This window comes from Parastagonospora nodorum (assembly GCF_000146915.1).
Source record: "Parastagonospora nodorum SN15 chromosome Unknown scaffold_4, whole genome shotgun sequence".
NCBI lineage: Eukaryota > Fungi > Ascomycota > Dothideomycetes > Pleosporales > Phaeosphaeriaceae > Parastagonospora > Parastagonospora nodorum.
The window spans coordinates 381,192-395,851 of NW_001884552.1; the positions used below are offsets into that span (position 1 = coordinate 381,192).

The window sequence follows — 14,660 nt, forward strand, 5'->3', positions numbered from 1 at the left end:
GTTATTATGGCTATTGAGCCCGCATACCAACGACGTGGAGCAGGAGCTGAGTTGCTGAAGTCGGGTCTCAAGGTAGCAGATGAAGCCAAAGCAGCTGTAAGTGTGCCTTTGAATGTAGTAGCTACGCATATTGACAACAACAGACTACTCTCATAGCAAGTCCTGAAGGGAAAGGACTATACGAGAAGCATTCCTTCACAACAATACAGGAGCGAGACTTGGACGTGCCCGAAAGGTTTTCCGACAAACCGAAGTACCACATCTGGTCGATGGTGCGCCCTAGAAAGCATACCTTGTAACGGCTAGAACATGGAAAACGATCAAACTGAACCAAAGACTGTGTATTTAGATTTCCATCTGCATTTGGTCGCAAATATTGTTTTGTATCTCCACGGAGAGAATTCCCCACTCCATAGACCTTTTCATGCCTCTAGATCCTCAATAAGTTGTTGCTGACGTGTCCGACTTTTCGGACTTTTCTTCAGAGTCCCATAAGAAGAAAAGCGCCGCATCTTCTGGGACGAATTCGGGCTCCACGGGATCTTTCGTAAAATGAAGTTCTCCCGAAGGACTGATTGTAGTATCTTGCCCACAAGGTCAATAACGCAATGGAAGACTTCAGATTGGAGTGCACACCTTTGACTGGCCTGGCGCTGACGCCTAGGGTCAGCAAGAAAGTGATTGCGATAGATAGTAGGTGCATGATGGTCGATAAAGTGATTTATTCGATGGCAAAAGTAGATTTTCTCGTGACGAGTACGGACGTTGAGGAAACAACCCAGGTTATATCTCCAGGTATGAGTGCAGCTTCAGAGCATTCTACTAAATGTACAAGGAACGAAAGGCCTCAGGTTTTCTCAGCAGGGATATATTGGAGCAATGCGAGGATAGCATGCGGCCAATGATTGGTTCCATGGTGCCTGATCAACATGTTGTCCAGATGAAGAGTCAGCTCCGATGATAAGAGAACAGGCTATCCAGGCTATCCACTTAAACTGAGACATTCTAGACACGGTAGACGACTGTTCCGCCTATGACAACTCGCATCTAATCATGCAAATAGAGGGACTTCAGATCTTCACTCGCGCTTACGACTAGCCAAGGCTCGTATTACCTCAACGGCTGACCGGTTGACGGCTGTACCCTTCAGCCGGGAAGATCTCGCACAAAAGCGGCTATCGGGCTTGACAAGCTGCATTTTTTCGACATTGACTTGAGTTGACATTGTGGAACTAGGCATCACCTCGGCAGCGACCAAGAGCAGGCAAATACTTGATATGGTGTCTGGGTCCCCCCGCACGGATGAAGTCTTCCCAGCATGAATGTGAACCCATATCTCTCATTATATCACTAAGAGTACACATCATCCTGTAATATGAAAGAACATGAGCAAAATCTCCCACTCCTTGAAGATGAGGGTCTGAACTCTCCAGACTCTAGGCAAAGTCGATATTCCCCCTTCTTATCGAGAGCCCGGCAGACAAAATTCGTCGTAGCTCTCGGTATCTACGGTCTTCTCATGACTGCGATTGTTGTAGTTCAAAATCTGCCGCATGCGAAAAAGGCCGATCCTTATTGTAAGGTGCAAATATTCCACGGAGTGGAAAGCATTGGTTGACGAAACTCAAGCGCCCGCCGGACATCTCCTCCAATTTGAACAACGGAAGGCAAACCCAGACGAACATTCAATATTTTCAGATCCTCCATCATCAGAAGTTGACAAAGCATGGGATGATCTAGTCCGCCGTAGGGTGCCCTGCTTCATGTTTTATACACGAAGAGGCTAAATCATCACTTCTAGCAATCTACTTCTCTGCTACGGAAGAAGAGGTCAAGTCTTCGAATGAAGAACCAGACGACACGGTCTCACTGCTCGATAGAGATGGTTACCTGGGTACGATAGGTGTGTATCATGGCTTACATTGTATGGTGAGTTCGCGTTAGTGTCTTCACGCGAAACAGATGCTGACAACAAAGTAGCGAAGAATATACTGGCACCTTCACGAAGACACTTATTTCAAGAACCGCACAGCTGAGGCCCGGGCTGTGGAAATTGTTCACGCCAGTAAGCAAATGCCAACTACAAGTCCTCTTTTATCGCCCCAAAAGGCATTCTAATTCAGACTAGGACACTGTCTCGGAGTCGTAGTCAATGACCTTATGTGTAACGCCGATACGGCTCTCTACACTTTTGGTTACTACCCTGACCGAGACCCGATACCGCGACTCAAGTCTGGAGCATCAAGACAATGTCTAAAATGGGATCCATTTCATCAGTGGGCGACAGATCGAGCACCGGGATATCACCCAAGACTACAAGCACCTGTAAATCTACTCCGCGAGAGGACTTTTGAGGGCAGTCTGCAGGCAGAGGACATGGATGTCAGCTCACTCAAGGAATGATGCGAAGCCAAATTTGTTGAGTTTAGGCAAGGAAGGCGATGGCACTCTTTTCTTCGACAAAGGTTGCTTGTATAGTATCATAGACATCGACCCCATGAAGACGTTAAAGCCAAGAGAAGGCCTTGTTTTTAGAACATCGAGATGTAATACACTCTTGTGCCTACAAGATCTCAGGAAGTTCTCAATTCTCTGAGCCTCCCATCAAAAGAGCGAGCTTTTGATCCTAGGTATGCATTGATCAGGTATTAATTTTTTCAAACTTCTTGGTACTGGATTCAACCCTTGCCGTTATTTGTGTGTTGAACTGGCTGTTCGCTTCGTCGGGTAAAGGCATCGCATACCTCACGTTTTGTCGGTCACCGAAACCATTCGGCTCCTGCAGCCAAGCCATGCAGCCAAGAACTGCAGCACGAATCCATCGCCTGTAAGAAGGCACGTAATCTAGACATCTCCTTGAATCCTTCGATTGCGTGCAACTCGAAGCGCCTGCTGAAATAGGCAGGTAAAAGTTGGGGAACTAGACACATCCTATTCTTAGCTGCTGACACAAGCTTGAGAGGTCTTTACCACGCGCGTGCCGCTCTAGACCCATCCGTGCTCTGGTAACACTTGCCTAGGTAACTTTACATCGGTACATAGTTCGTAGTAACAAGCATCCTGTCATACTTCCGAACATCCTTGTGTGCTCTTTGTCCCGTGTTTGTTGCATCTTCAGAAAAATATTCAGAGTTATCGTTCTCTTGAGAGACGTCGAGATGCATGACGTGGAGTTCCAAGATCAAGTCTCATCGCTGAGATCGATAGACAACATAGCATACTCAGCATCCAAATCTTCGTCAGGCTGGAGCAGCGATGAGCAGTTACTTGCACGTTTTGGCAAAGAACAGCAGTTCAAGGTATGATGAAGATTGCATTGCGCAAGTGCTCAGCCTGCTGACTGAAGGAGCGTAATTTCAATCTCTTAACTGTCATAGCATTGTGCAGCACTGTCAGTAAGTCGCAAGAGAACTGAATCCCTCACGTATCAGCAAACATACTGACGCAGTAAAAGTGAATGCCTGGGCCGGTATGCTGAGGTGTGTAAACACTACATAGTGAGGTGATATGCGCGCTGACTTTTCAAAAGTGGCCTCCAATTAGTTCTCTTCAATGGTGGCCCGACAGGATTTCTCATATCTTTCCCCATTGTGTTTCTGGGAGTTCTAATGCAGGCCTTAGTAGTCGCTGAGCTGGCGTCAATGTACGTCCTGTTCTACATGACCATCTCTAACGAGGCGTACTAACAGTAATACAGGATTCCGCTTTCGGGCGGGCAGTATAACTGGGTTGCGATACTAGCTCCTCGCAGGCTTTCAAACTTCCTGTCCTACTTCGTGGGCTGGATCGTTACCATCGCATGGCAAGCTGGTGCTGCCGGAGTGGCCTTCCTGACGTCTAACGTCATCCTCGGTCTGGCCAGTGCAGTTCATCCCGATTATGAAATGAAGAAATGGCACGTAACGCTGGCCTTCTTCGCAGTTATCACGCTGGCCGTGTTGGTGACTACAGTGCTCGGGCGTCTCTTGCCCACTATCGAATCTGTTGCCTTTGTCATCTTTGTCATGGGCTTTTTCGTCTTGATCATTGTGCTGAAGTACTTGGCACCTAAGACAGACAGTTCTCAGGTGTTTCAAAACTTCTTCAATGGTGGTGGTTGGAACAATAATGTTGAGGCCACCTTTGTTGGCGCTATACCCATCATGTTTGGTTTCAACGGCTTCGACGCTGGAGTGCATCTCGGTAAGCTCTAAGATTCGACGCATTGCTAGTAAAAGGCTCATGAATTGTCGCAGCCGAAGAAGTCAAGGACGCTTCTCGAGTTGTTCCAAAGGCTACAATCATCTCTGTTGGCTTATATTTCGTGATGGGGTATTCTATGGCAATCATGATACTGTACTGCTTTTCCCTTGAAGAAGTCCTCACCTCGACATACAGCATTCCAGTCATAGGCATTTTCCGAACCGGACACAGTCCAGTGGCGGAACTGCAGCTCTGGTGAGTAACTGTCCTCAAATATGTACATCTTACTGACATTAGACTACAGACGTCACTCATCATCATAATGCTGATATTCGGCACAATTGGATCTATGGCTACTGCGTCCCGCATGTTGTGGGCATTTGCCAGAGAAGAAGGCGTTCCTTGCTCTCGACATATTTCCAAGGTAGGTGAAACACACACTTCTGGGATTCATATTTTTTTCAATATTTCAATTGGTGCGTTGTGCTAACACACAATTCAAGATTGAACGCAATTCAGGTTTACCATTGTACTCGATCGCCACAACTGCCCTGCTCTCTATGCTATTTGCTCTCATCGGCCTTGGTTCGGATGCTGCATTCAGTGCATTGACGGGTCTTACGGTAGCGTCGTTCTATGCTGGCTTCATGGTTTGTGCTATTCTACTGTTGTATCGCCACTTCACCGTGCCGAATATGCCTTGGGGCCCCTTTCGATTGGGTATTTTCAGAGTTCCAGTCGCCATTCTATCTCTCGCATACAGTACTGTGGGTATACTCTTCTGCTTTTGGCCACCCGTAGCTGTCGTTACAGTAGCGGTTTTCAATTGGTCTTTGGTTGTATTTGTTGGAGTCGTATCAATTTCCATTTTCTGGTGGATTTTGGTCGCGCGGAAAACATATAAGGGGCCGAGGATGGAGATTTCTAGTCAACGATGGATGGAATTATTTGCCGAGCCCATAATCGTCTCGCATAAGGACACCAATGTTGCATAGAATTTAGCATTGAAAGAAAGAAACATTATCAAATAGCGCCTCCCTCCAATTTGATGTAGACATAAACAAAATTCTGGAAGGAAGAATGACATTTCATTCATTATTAGCCACTCACCACTTGTATCCTAAGTTCACAGCCTACTAAATGTGTTTTGGCCGTCGAATGGCGTCCTCAAAGGTAGTGCGGAGGTGACTGATGTGGTTACAGATGTTAGCTCACAGTTAGCATTGAGAAACCGCTTGGGACTGGAATACTGCAGGACAACAAGATAGCGGAACGAGAGCTGGACTGGGCTTTGAAAGTACTTAAAGCTACTACAAAACCGAATCGCGACGCAAAATCATTTGAGTCTGAAGCAGCCAAAGGCGGAGATGATGAGGAAGTGGCTAATGGGGATGAGACTGCTGGTGGAGGAAGTGGCGTACTAGTCGATTATGATTCTAAGAAGCCCCCAAAAAGATATTGGAATGATAGGATCGAGGAGCGGCTTGCAGAGCTAATACCTGACGTGCTGGGCGATTGGGCAGCCTTTTCGCCGAACGACCAATCGCGAGCTTCGAAGGCGCAGCACTACACGAGGGAGAGTACTGACGACAGCCAGAAGATATTGCACAGCATGAAGATATCAGCGCACATGATGTAGACTACTAATTATTAGATGCGTCTTTCTTGCATATGTGATGCACTCTCCATGGCTTGTTGTGACACAATCCTCCGATACACATTTGCTTGCGTCCACGGCTTCTAGTCTTGGACCCGTCCAGCCTTCCCTCATTACCCTTGCATTATTGCGTCATTGCTTATACAAAAATCAGAGCCTTCTCCTGGTGCATATTGCTGCCTAGAAACTTCGCATACCACATTCAAGAGATGGCTCTTCGTGGCATCCAAGACCTTACAGCAATGCAAGAATACATGTATATATCCACGTAATACCCCAGGGCGATAACCATGCGATTACTCAACGTGGCCACTTTCCAGCTTGAAACGTTCCACCATTCAGATCTCCCTATCCCAGAATATGCCGCACTATCACATACATGGGGACACGAAGAGGTCACATTTCAGGATATTATGACTGGCTCGGGCCGAGAAAAAGCTGGCTGGCCCAAAATACTTGAGTCGGCCGCCAAAGCAGCAGAGCATAGTTGCAAATACATCTGGATCGACACGTGCTGTATCGACAAAACCTCATCGGCCGAACTTTCTGAAGCAATCAATTCCATGTTCCGTTGGTATCAAAAGTGTAAGATTTGCTTCGCTTACCTTGAGGATATCTCGGTACAATACAAAGCAACAACCAGCCATTTGAGCATTGACTCTGTGCTTGTCGCTCCTGGAACCAAATCGCCTTCGCCACTTCATCATCCTGTCTCTTTTTCGAAAGCTCGCTGGTTCAGCAGGGGCTGGACGCTCCAAGAGCTCATCGCTCCGGGTGTTCTCTACTTTTATGATTCAGACTGGAATTTCATTGGGGAGAAGAAGACTCTCTTAAGGAAATGTCTGAGGTCACGGGAATTGATGCAGACGTGATTGTGGACCAGACGTTCTTGTTCCACAAAAGTATTGCACAAAAGATGTCATGGGCCTCCAAAAGAGAGACCACGAAGATTGAAGATCTTGCATACTGCTTGATGGGTATTTTTGGGGTCAACATACCATTATTATATGGTGAGGGCGCAAGAGCCTTCACACGGCTGCAAGAGGAGATCATGAGACGCGACTACGACCACAGTTTATTTTCATGGAATAACGATTTCACGAAAGCCTGTAGAATAGACATTATTGGGGTGTCTGAGCGAGCTCCTAGTGGTATTGGAATACTTGCGCCGCATCCATCTGCTTTCCGCAAAGTCGGTGATATTATCCCGTACACGACAAAGACAGAACCCTATTTTACAACCAACAGAGGACTTCAGATCGTCCTTCGTGTTTTGGAACATGCGCATCCAGAAGGAAGCCATACACATATTGCAATCCTCCGATGCCGCTACAGGAACAACCTCGATACTGCCATCGCAATACCGATTGCTCCAGTAATTGCACCGGGATCATCGAACACACAAGCCGAATTCTACCGTACTGCCGACGATGACCTTGTTGATGTCAACTACTCGCTAGTCGCAATGTCAAAGAGCCAAGTCGTTTACCTGCACGAGATAGGGCCTACCTGGAGATGCAAGGAGCCGCAAAATTCTCATTGTTGTTGGCTCCGCGAATATGGACAGGAACTGGGCATTCGATACATCAAGGCTTGGTCTCGCCAGTATCCTCTCCTAATGCCACTCATTGATGAGAAGCCATCCAAGGCATGGAATTACGCTAATAACGCGATGGCATCGGCCAAAGACTGGCGTGGCACCCGAGCGGCACTATTCTTCTCTACGAAGAACGGGGCAGCTTTAGTAGTGATTCTGACGCTGATGTACATCACTGTTGGAGAAGGATATCCGAGAATGCATGTTCAGATCAAGCCGATGCTTGATGGAATTACAGAGGTGGATCAGGCGAGTGACATTCTCGGAGAAACAATTCCTTTCGTGCATGGGCAAGAGCTCATTGAAACCCAGACCACATTCCCTTTTAAGGGTCGCATCGTAACTGCTCGGTTGAGGAGGGAGAATATGCCCGATGATATGGTTTTCGTCTTGGATCTTATGTTCTCGGGTACTACAAAGTATTCGAGTAGGAAGCAAGCCACGCCGAACAAGAACTTTAGATCAAGGCTGTGACAGCACTTTTCAACATATACATAGGTGCCCAAATGAGTTACTTGCAGCGATACGATCCTTCCATAAGACTCCAAAGCGACTTCTTCCTTCAGCTTTCCAGGTCTGTTCTTTCTCCAATGCAAAACGTACGTGTGCCGTTCGTCATTGTCATCTGACCTCCACGTCTCTTAATTCGAGCTTAAAACAGTTGATGTCCGTCCACTTTCATCTTCCATCCTTCATCAACACCTTTACCTGCAACACACCTAGCAGCCAGCATCACACACACTATTGCTCACCTCAGCATACCCACCTACCGGCCTAGCAACCTTGACGTTCGCTAGCCGCATTGACAACTTAGCATGTTCTCAGTCTACCTCAACACACAATCACTGTCGGCCGCGATGCTCTTCACTGGAATCATCCTCGCGCCAGTAGCACTCGCCACACCGGCAGTCCAAGATCTCAACGACTTGAGGACGGTAGTTGATGCAGCAGCGAAAACGATCGGAGATCCTAGCAATCCCAATCGAGGTTGGGGCTTCAATATTGGCAACAAAGGGATGGGCACTGCGGACTTGCTCAACAACATCACGAACACGGTGCTGCAGATCAAGTTTCAGATCGACACGAATAAGGTGAGTGCCATTGCCGCAGTATGTTGACGATGCCGAAGACTGACAAGAAGCAGACCGCATGGCTCCTTCCAAATGCCACCAGCCCTGACCTCAACACCACCACACCCACGCCTTCGTTGCCGCTGACCTCCAGCATCGTCCTGCCATTAACAGCTCCAACCTCTCTAGTCAACGCTACAACTGACCTCTCGACACCATACATCGACTATGTCGCTGCCATCCCCAACCTCGCTACATCTCTAACATCACTGGGCCGGTACATCTTCACCCATCCTTCCTTCTTTCACAGTCCGTACTGACAACAAAATCTCCCAGTGCCTACCACCGCGAAATGAACAGCCCAGTAAGCCAAGCCATCGACGGCCTCCAACAATCCCTCACAACCCTGCAAACCACAATGCTGCAGAGCGACCTGATCGGCAGCCAAGCGGTCCTGCGCACCATCCGCGCAAGCAGCAGTCTTGAGAACGCTCAGGTGGCTTGGGGCCGCTTCCTCAATCTCCCGGGACGTGCATCGGCTGGTGGCTCGGGGAGCGGGAATGATGACCGTGAGGGTGCGAGGAAGCGTCAGCTTTTGAGACCGGCGCTGGCGGATGGCAAGTTCTATACGCACAAGGAACTTTGGGGACGCAGTGAGGGGAGATCCAAGGCATTGAGGGATGGTAAGACGAGGTGGGCGGAGGCTGTTGCGAAGTTGGAGGCGCATAGGGCGAGGGTGCTCAACGGGCACGCGAGAGTTGGACGGCCGTTCGTTGTTTGAGGCTTCTCTTCTTCGTTCCGTAGCGCAGCTGGTTTGCTAGGGAGCCCTTTGTAATGAACTCGACTATCCAACCAAATGGTTCACATCTCACAACGAATGCGCATATCATGCTTTGAACAACAACACTTCATTCCAACGCTACACTACGCTAAGCTAAGATTGAAAACCTTTTGGCCAAGCAATGCTCAAACGGGAAAGTATGACTCGGGCCTTTGATTTGCCATATATGGAGGGATATCTTTAGACAGTGAAACAGAAAACCAAGCGCGACCAAGCCAAGCCAAGCCATCGACTATGCAAACACAACGCCGCATGATGTAGTGTTTCCATGACCAACGCCGCAATGCCAGACCAAAGAAGAAAAAAGGAAAGAAAGTAAGAAGGAAAAGCATGTACGTAGAATACTTTGTAATGAGAGTGGAAAAAAGGCTTTGTTTCGGACTCTCATTACAATTCATACATTACAAAAGTACAACATCAGGGAGGTGACGGGCAGGGCTAGACGAGCACCCACTCGCTTCCCCGCTTGATGAACTTGTCCAGCATCATGGTCACATCAGTCAGCACGAAGCGGCAAACGTAGAAGCCGAAGAACTCTGCGGCATGGCGGGCTGAGAGTTCGAGGCCGACGTGCGTGGAAGACGAGTGCTTGAGGCCCGGGTCTTCGACTTGGCGGGCGATTTGATCTGTCAAAGGTGTTAGCAAGCAGTCTTTGATATGGAAGTTAATGGTTTCAAACTTACCCAGTATTTGAGCTGCATCAAACAAGCGCGCCAAGCTGCTCATGTACCCCGAATTAGGGCCCTCGAAAACCAAACCGGAAATGTCGCGTTTGGCGAATCTGATGGTGTGCAGGCTAGTCATGGGCAGAGTGTTCATGACGAGCGAGTCCTTGGGGACCTCGCTCCTTGCGCTTGTGCTGGCCATGCTGGCGAGGTTTATGCCAGAGTTCTTGGAGCGGAGTTTGCGCCACGAGGTGAGGTACGATTTGCTCTGGGAGATGGCGCTCTTCGCGGACTGGTCAAGGGTACCGACTCGGCTGATACCTTCCATGGATGCTCCTTCGCCTACGGTGGAGGCGTCTTTGAAGAGAGTTGACACGCTGTGCACGCCGACTTCGTTGCCGAGCTTTTTTGCTAATACGGTCTGCACTTGATCAAGGACCAACTCTAGTGCCTGCATCTCTTCGAGCATGGCATCCGCATCCAAGGTGTCAGCAGCCGCCAGCTTTTGCAGTGCTGCTGTTAGCAAATCGCAGTTTGCAATCTTGTCTTCAACGTTCTTTAACTTGACACCCTTCACTCGCCACACATCGCGTGGGATAAACAGCTTGGTGGACAGGTAGCCACCTCGCGGATGTGCAATAGTTTGGTAGAAGCAGCGCATGAGCCAGAACGGCCGTAGTAAATACGAGTCTGGACATGGTTCCAACGGTATTGGTGCGTTAGTCACTGCTGGACTTGGTGATCCTGGCGAGAAAGGCGAATGTATGTCGCTCTCAAACAGATGCATGCCGCCACTTGGTAGTCCATCAACGTTGAATGTGGGGATACTGGGCGTCGGCAATGGGAGGTCGATACCACCCTGCTTGTGTCCAGTAAGTGAAAATGTTTGACTCAGGGGTGTACCAATCGACCCGTCGGAACCATCTGGGCTCGATATCGATAACGTGCGCTGCTTCAGACTGAGCGACGACTTGTTCTTCCTGATGCCCATTGCCGAAGTTTTACCAGTCCTTGGTGATCCAGGCACAAGGCCAGTTTCGACGGACACGGCATGACTGAGTGCTGGTGTCGCAGGGGAAATGGTCGCTGTTGTTTCTGCTGGACTATATAGTGTCGGCTGAGGAGAGGGCGCGGCAAGTCCTATCGACTGAGACAGATGAGGTAGAGCTGGGACCTTGAAAGCAGGATCCAGAGTGGGTTGCGTACTACCAAACGTGGCTGCAGCTGCAGACTTGGGCTGAGTGGGAATAGTGAGTGGCGAGTCCTTTAATGGGACCGGTGGCTTCTCTGTGTGTGGACCAGCGGGGACTGGTGGTAGAGAGGTTTCGATCTTTAAGTTTTTCGCGTTCTGACCCGATAGTCGTCGACTCCGCACCGAGGTCGACTCCTTGGTAGCAGTGGTAGGACGAGGCGTTACCTCGGCGGGATCGTTTATTTGAACGGGCTGAGATTCTGGGACTGGAGGTAACGCACCCGAAGGCGCGGGAACAGCAGGTGGCGAGTGTACCGGTGGTGGTTTAGGGCCTCTGGGCTGTAACACCTCTGCAACGGTAGACAGTGACGTTCCACCCGTCGTCCTGTGCGAGGACACGGAACTGCCGTATGTGCTTCCAGAAAAGCCACTCGAATCTGACTGCCGCGGCAGCGAGGACTTTGTTTGCAGGTCAAAGTCGAAGCCGTCAAGCATGTATTCAGTCATTTCATCTAACAGCCGTTCCTCCTCTTCTGCCTCTTCGCTAAACCCGACATCTGCACTTTCCCTGACGTGCGGCAACGCTTCGTTTCGGAGCTGGGTCTCTTTGTAGCGGTACTTGGCTGCAGCTATAGCCTCTTCTCGTTCTGCTTCTCGTACTCTTTCCTTTGCCAGTTCCACATTCTTTAGTTTCGTGGCAATGATATCTGCTGGTTCTTCGTCATCGTATGGTTCGTATCCTTCGTCATAAGCGGCTTCAACCGCCGCGTCCAATGCCGCATCAAATTCGGCTTCTGTAGCTCCGCTTGTGCTCCTGATGTGCTTCCGGCGCACCCCGTCGAGGGATAGTGAGTGCACAGAAGATGAACACGATGAACCACCAGACTCGTCAATCGTGTCTAGCCAAGATGTCGACTCGCTACTGTGCACCCGCTGGTGATTTGACTCTGCGGTCTGCTCTGGCTGTAACATGTTCTGTTCTCCCAGCTCCGACATCCTGTTGCCGGTGAGAAGTGGTGATCTGGACCTGTTGGGCGACAGAGGCGGAGGCATGTATGTCGTGTCCATTGGCTGTTCCAGCCCAGGAGCCCGCAGAGACTGTGTTGGGGTTGCCATGCGCCCGGGCGGCGGTTGCAGGTTGAACTGCGAGCTGTGCAAACCTCTCTGTACATCTCTGATAGCTGTGGAAATGACTGAATCTCTTGATCCGGATTCAGGCTTGCGTAGAGGAAGCTGTTGTGTCGGAGGCGGCTCCGGATCGGCCCTGAAGGGCGGATCGTCTACGGAACGATCATTCACAATTCGCGCTATCGAAGCTGTCTGCACTGTGGCCGAATCATCATCGTCCATGAGCAACATAGATCGGTGCTCATCCAGCGAGTCACCGCTCATCGGACGAGCTGGGAGCGACTTTCCATTGCCGTTTGAGTAACCAGGGTCCAATCGGCGCAGCTCCTCGATGCGATTGTTGTATGTTACTCGCTGCTTCTGTTAGCCTATATCACAAGGGCAACAGCCGGGTTCATAAAACTTACAATGGCATCCAATTTCCGCCGGTCCTCCTCCTGAGAACTGCGGATCATGACCTGCTGCAGCAACTTGCACGCATCCTCGTACGCCTCCATGGCGCCCTCGAAATTTTGTGCATTGTCGAGCAGCACTGCAGTGTTCGCCTTCTGCAGGGCTCTTGACAGCATCGTCTTCTTGTCCCTCTCCCTCTTCTCCCGCGAACGGGGAGGGGTGCCCTGGACGTTGTCCTCCAACCTGGCGCTTGTGCTGCTCTCGCTTCGGTGGTGGTCTTTGCTCGTGCTCCGGCCGTGGTCGCGGGTCGCGGTTCCGTGATGGTCCCTGCTCGTGTTCCTGGTGTGGTCGCGAGAGGCAGCCTGCCGGTGCCCCGCACTTTGGGGTGGTTTCTGCACGGTGCTCCTTGAAGTGGGCACTGACGGGCGGCGGGTGGTCGAGGGCCGAGCTGCACCGGGCGGGGCGTCGTGCCTTGCGTCCCCCTCTTGAAATCCGATGATGGCGGGCGAGCCCAAGGGCGACTTTCCCAGCACGCGCTCGGCCTTGCTGCGAGACGGCGGTCGTTGGTTGGAGGGCGGGGGAGCTAGGGGTTTCGAATTGAAGTAATCCCTGGGCTGGCTGGTGCCGAACACACTAGGGGTGAAGAGGCCAGCTGTCGAGGGGGAGTTGTTCGTCGAGGCGCTGGTCGGGGTGTTGGGGTCGTAGACGGTGGCGGGGAGCAGGATCGGCGGCAGTGAAGGCAGCTGGGGCGGCGCTGCTGAGGTTGCGGGAGGGCCGTATGCGGGCGAGCGTGGACGCACGCGGCGGGGGCTCGAATTGGGCGAGCGCACTGGGGTGTTGTTGAGGCGTGAGGGCGATGCAGGATGTGCCGCAGCTCCATGGAGGAGCGCGCTGCTCGAGAGACTCAGCTTGCGGGCGGTGTTGATGGGCTGGGGGGCGCCCGTCTCGCGGTCTTTCTCCCGCGGCTGCGACGAGCGGCTGCTGGTGGTGCTCTGCGACCAGCGATTGATGTTTGCAGCGCCGTCGCGGAATTGGCCAATGGCACCATCGGCGAGCTGGTTGGCTGCGCTGGAGCGTCGTCTGGCGGCTGGAGGCGGTGTGGCCCGCTGGTGGTCGGTGTGGGGTTTGGGGGGTTCGGGGTTCGGCGGCGTGTCCCTGAGCGACAGTGAGGCTGCTCGCTTGACGGTGACGACCGACGACGACGAGATGGACGTGTTGCGCGACGAGGTGCGGCGGTGCCTGGGGGCGGGGTCTGGCTGCTGCAGCGGCAGTGCAGCGGACGTGCTGTGTATATTCATCCTGCGTCTGCGTCTGCGAGTTGGCGAGCGTCCGGAGCCGGCACAATGGGGTTCGTGTCTCAGAACTAACGACACATCAATGCAGCGCGGGATGCAGGCATGCTGCCGGTGCAGGAACGCGCGCTGGACAGGCGGCAGGCGGTGGGTGCGGGCGCGGGACTGCGGTGACGGGCGTGCGGCGTCTGCGGTGTATCGTCGTCTGCAGTCTGAGGTCGCACCCAAGGAGACGTGAGAGCGAGCTTCGACACACGGATGGCGCCAAGACGCTCCCGCAAGTTGGCCAGGGGTATTTTGGTGCCGTCCCTGGCCTGCTAGCCCTGATGTGGCCCACTGCCCCTGTCTGGCTGCCCGAAAGAGACGCCGCTTGAACGCGTAGATGAAGACGACCAACAGAGAGCCCGATGCCAGAATCCTTTCTGCCGCTCACCACGCCGCTGGGCCTCGTAGGGCCGAATCACGCATCAGGGTTGCTGATACCATCTCGGAGAGTCGTTCTTTCCTCCGCCCGAGTGTGGTCTCTTGTTGTCTTGTTGTCTTGTTGTCTCTTAGCGCGCCTGCCATCTGCATCTGCATCTGCATCTGTCAACCACATCTTTTCTCTTCTCAGCAGCTTTTGGACATGGACCCTGCAGGCTGT

General features: G+C 51.5%; 8 protein-coding genes across 8 annotated transcripts; 5 read left to right on the plus strand and 3 right to left on the minus strand.

The window, feature by feature from the left end:
• Positions 1-90: 90 nt before the first annotated feature.
• SNOG_02727 (hypothetical protein) lies at positions 91-854 on the minus strand. The gene is made up of 2 exons (XM_001793272.1): positions 637-854; positions 91-584 (listed from the first exon to the last, which is right to left on the minus strand). The coding sequence occupies exons 1-2, from the start codon at positions 701-703 to the stop codon at positions 439-441; spliced, it is 213 nt and encodes a 70-aa protein (XP_001793324.1). The 5' UTR covers positions 704-854; the 3' UTR covers positions 91-438.
• A 151-nt stretch (positions 855-1,005) lies between these two features.
• Positions 1,006-1,225, minus strand: SNOG_02728 (hypothetical protein; the record flags this gene model as incomplete). The annotated part of the gene is made up of 2 exons (XM_001793273.1): positions 1,006-1,031; positions 1,093-1,225. 2 exons carry the CDS (start codon positions 1,223-1,225, stop codon positions 1,006-1,008), a joined length of 159 nt encoding a protein of 52 aa, XP_001793325.1.
• Positions 1,226-1,375: 150 nt separating this feature from the next.
• SNOG_02729 (hypothetical protein) lies at positions 1,376-2,403 on the plus strand (the record flags this gene model as incomplete). The annotated part of the gene is made up of 4 exons (XM_001793274.1): positions 1,376-1,577; positions 1,802-1,929; positions 1,981-2,065; positions 2,129-2,403. 4 exons carry the CDS (start codon positions 1,376-1,378, stop codon positions 2,401-2,403), a joined length of 690 nt encoding a protein of 229 aa, XP_001793326.1.
• A 739-nt stretch (positions 2,404-3,142) lies between these two features.
• SNOG_02730 (hypothetical protein) lies at positions 3,143-4,346 on the plus strand. The gene is made up of 5 exons (XM_001793275.1): positions 3,143-3,299; positions 3,350-3,395; positions 3,455-3,479; positions 3,530-3,643; positions 3,698-4,346. Exons 1-5 carry the CDS (start codon positions 3,159-3,161, stop codon positions 4,191-4,193), a joined length of 822 nt encoding a protein of 273 aa, XP_001793327.1. The 5' UTR covers positions 3,143-3,158; the 3' UTR covers positions 4,194-4,346.
• Positions 4,347-6,129: 1,783 nt separating this feature from the next.
• SNOG_02731 (hypothetical protein) lies at positions 6,130-6,711 on the plus strand (the record flags this gene model as incomplete). Its single annotated transcript, XM_001793276.1, has 1 exon — positions 6,130-6,711. The coding sequence occupies one exon, from the start codon at positions 6,130-6,132 to the stop codon at positions 6,709-6,711; it is 582 nt and encodes a 193-aa protein (XP_001793328.1).
• Positions 6,712-6,755: 44 nt separating this feature from the next.
• SNOG_02732 (hypothetical protein) lies at positions 6,756-7,910 on the plus strand (the record flags this gene model as incomplete). The annotated part of the gene is made up of 1 exon (XM_001793277.1): positions 6,756-7,910. The coding sequence occupies one exon, from the start codon at positions 6,756-6,758 to the stop codon at positions 7,908-7,910; it is 1,155 nt and encodes a 384-aa protein (XP_001793329.1).
• Positions 7,911-8,251: 341 nt separating this feature from the next.
• On the plus strand, positions 8,252-9,287 carry SNOG_02733 (hypothetical protein; the record flags this gene model as incomplete). Its single annotated transcript, XM_001793278.1, has 3 exons — positions 8,252-8,527; positions 8,566-8,815; positions 8,872-9,287. The coding sequence occupies 3 exons, from the start codon at positions 8,252-8,254 to the stop codon at positions 9,285-9,287; spliced, it is 942 nt and encodes a 313-aa protein (XP_001793330.1).
• A 190-nt stretch (positions 9,288-9,477) lies between these two features.
• SNOG_02734 (hypothetical protein) lies at positions 9,478-14,023 on the minus strand (the record flags this gene model as incomplete). Its single annotated transcript, XM_001793279.1, has 5 exons — positions 9,478-9,973; positions 10,031-11,074; positions 11,219-11,320; positions 11,486-12,692; positions 12,740-14,023. 5 exons carry the CDS (start codon positions 14,021-14,023, stop codon positions 9,786-9,788), a joined length of 3,825 nt encoding a protein of 1,274 aa, XP_001793331.1. The 3' UTR covers positions 9,478-9,785.
• Between the last annotated feature and the right edge of the window lie 637 nt (positions 14,024-14,660).

Bases quoted from the DNA above. Each gene is read 5' to 3' on its own strand.
- SNOG_02730 (XM_001793275.1), top strand. From the start codon at position 3,159: ATGCATGACGTGGAGTTCCAAGATCAAGTCTCATCGCTGAGATCGATA. The intron at 3,396-3,454 runs GTAAGTCGCAAG...ACGCAGTAAAAG, and splicing joins AGCATTGTGCAGCACTGTCA to TGAATGCCTGGGCCGGTATG. The intron at 3,480-3,529 runs GTGTGTAAACAC...ACTTTTCAAAAG, and splicing joins GCCTGGGCCGGTATGCTGAG to TGGCCTCCAATTAGTTCTCT.
- SNOG_02727 (XM_001793272.1), bottom strand. From the start codon at position 703: ATGCACCTACTATCTATCGCAATCACTTTCTTGCTGACCCTAGGCGTC. The intron at 585-636 runs GTGTGCACTCCA...CTTGTGGGCAAG, and splicing joins CAGCGCCAGGCCAGTCAAAG to ATACTACAATCAGTCCTTCG.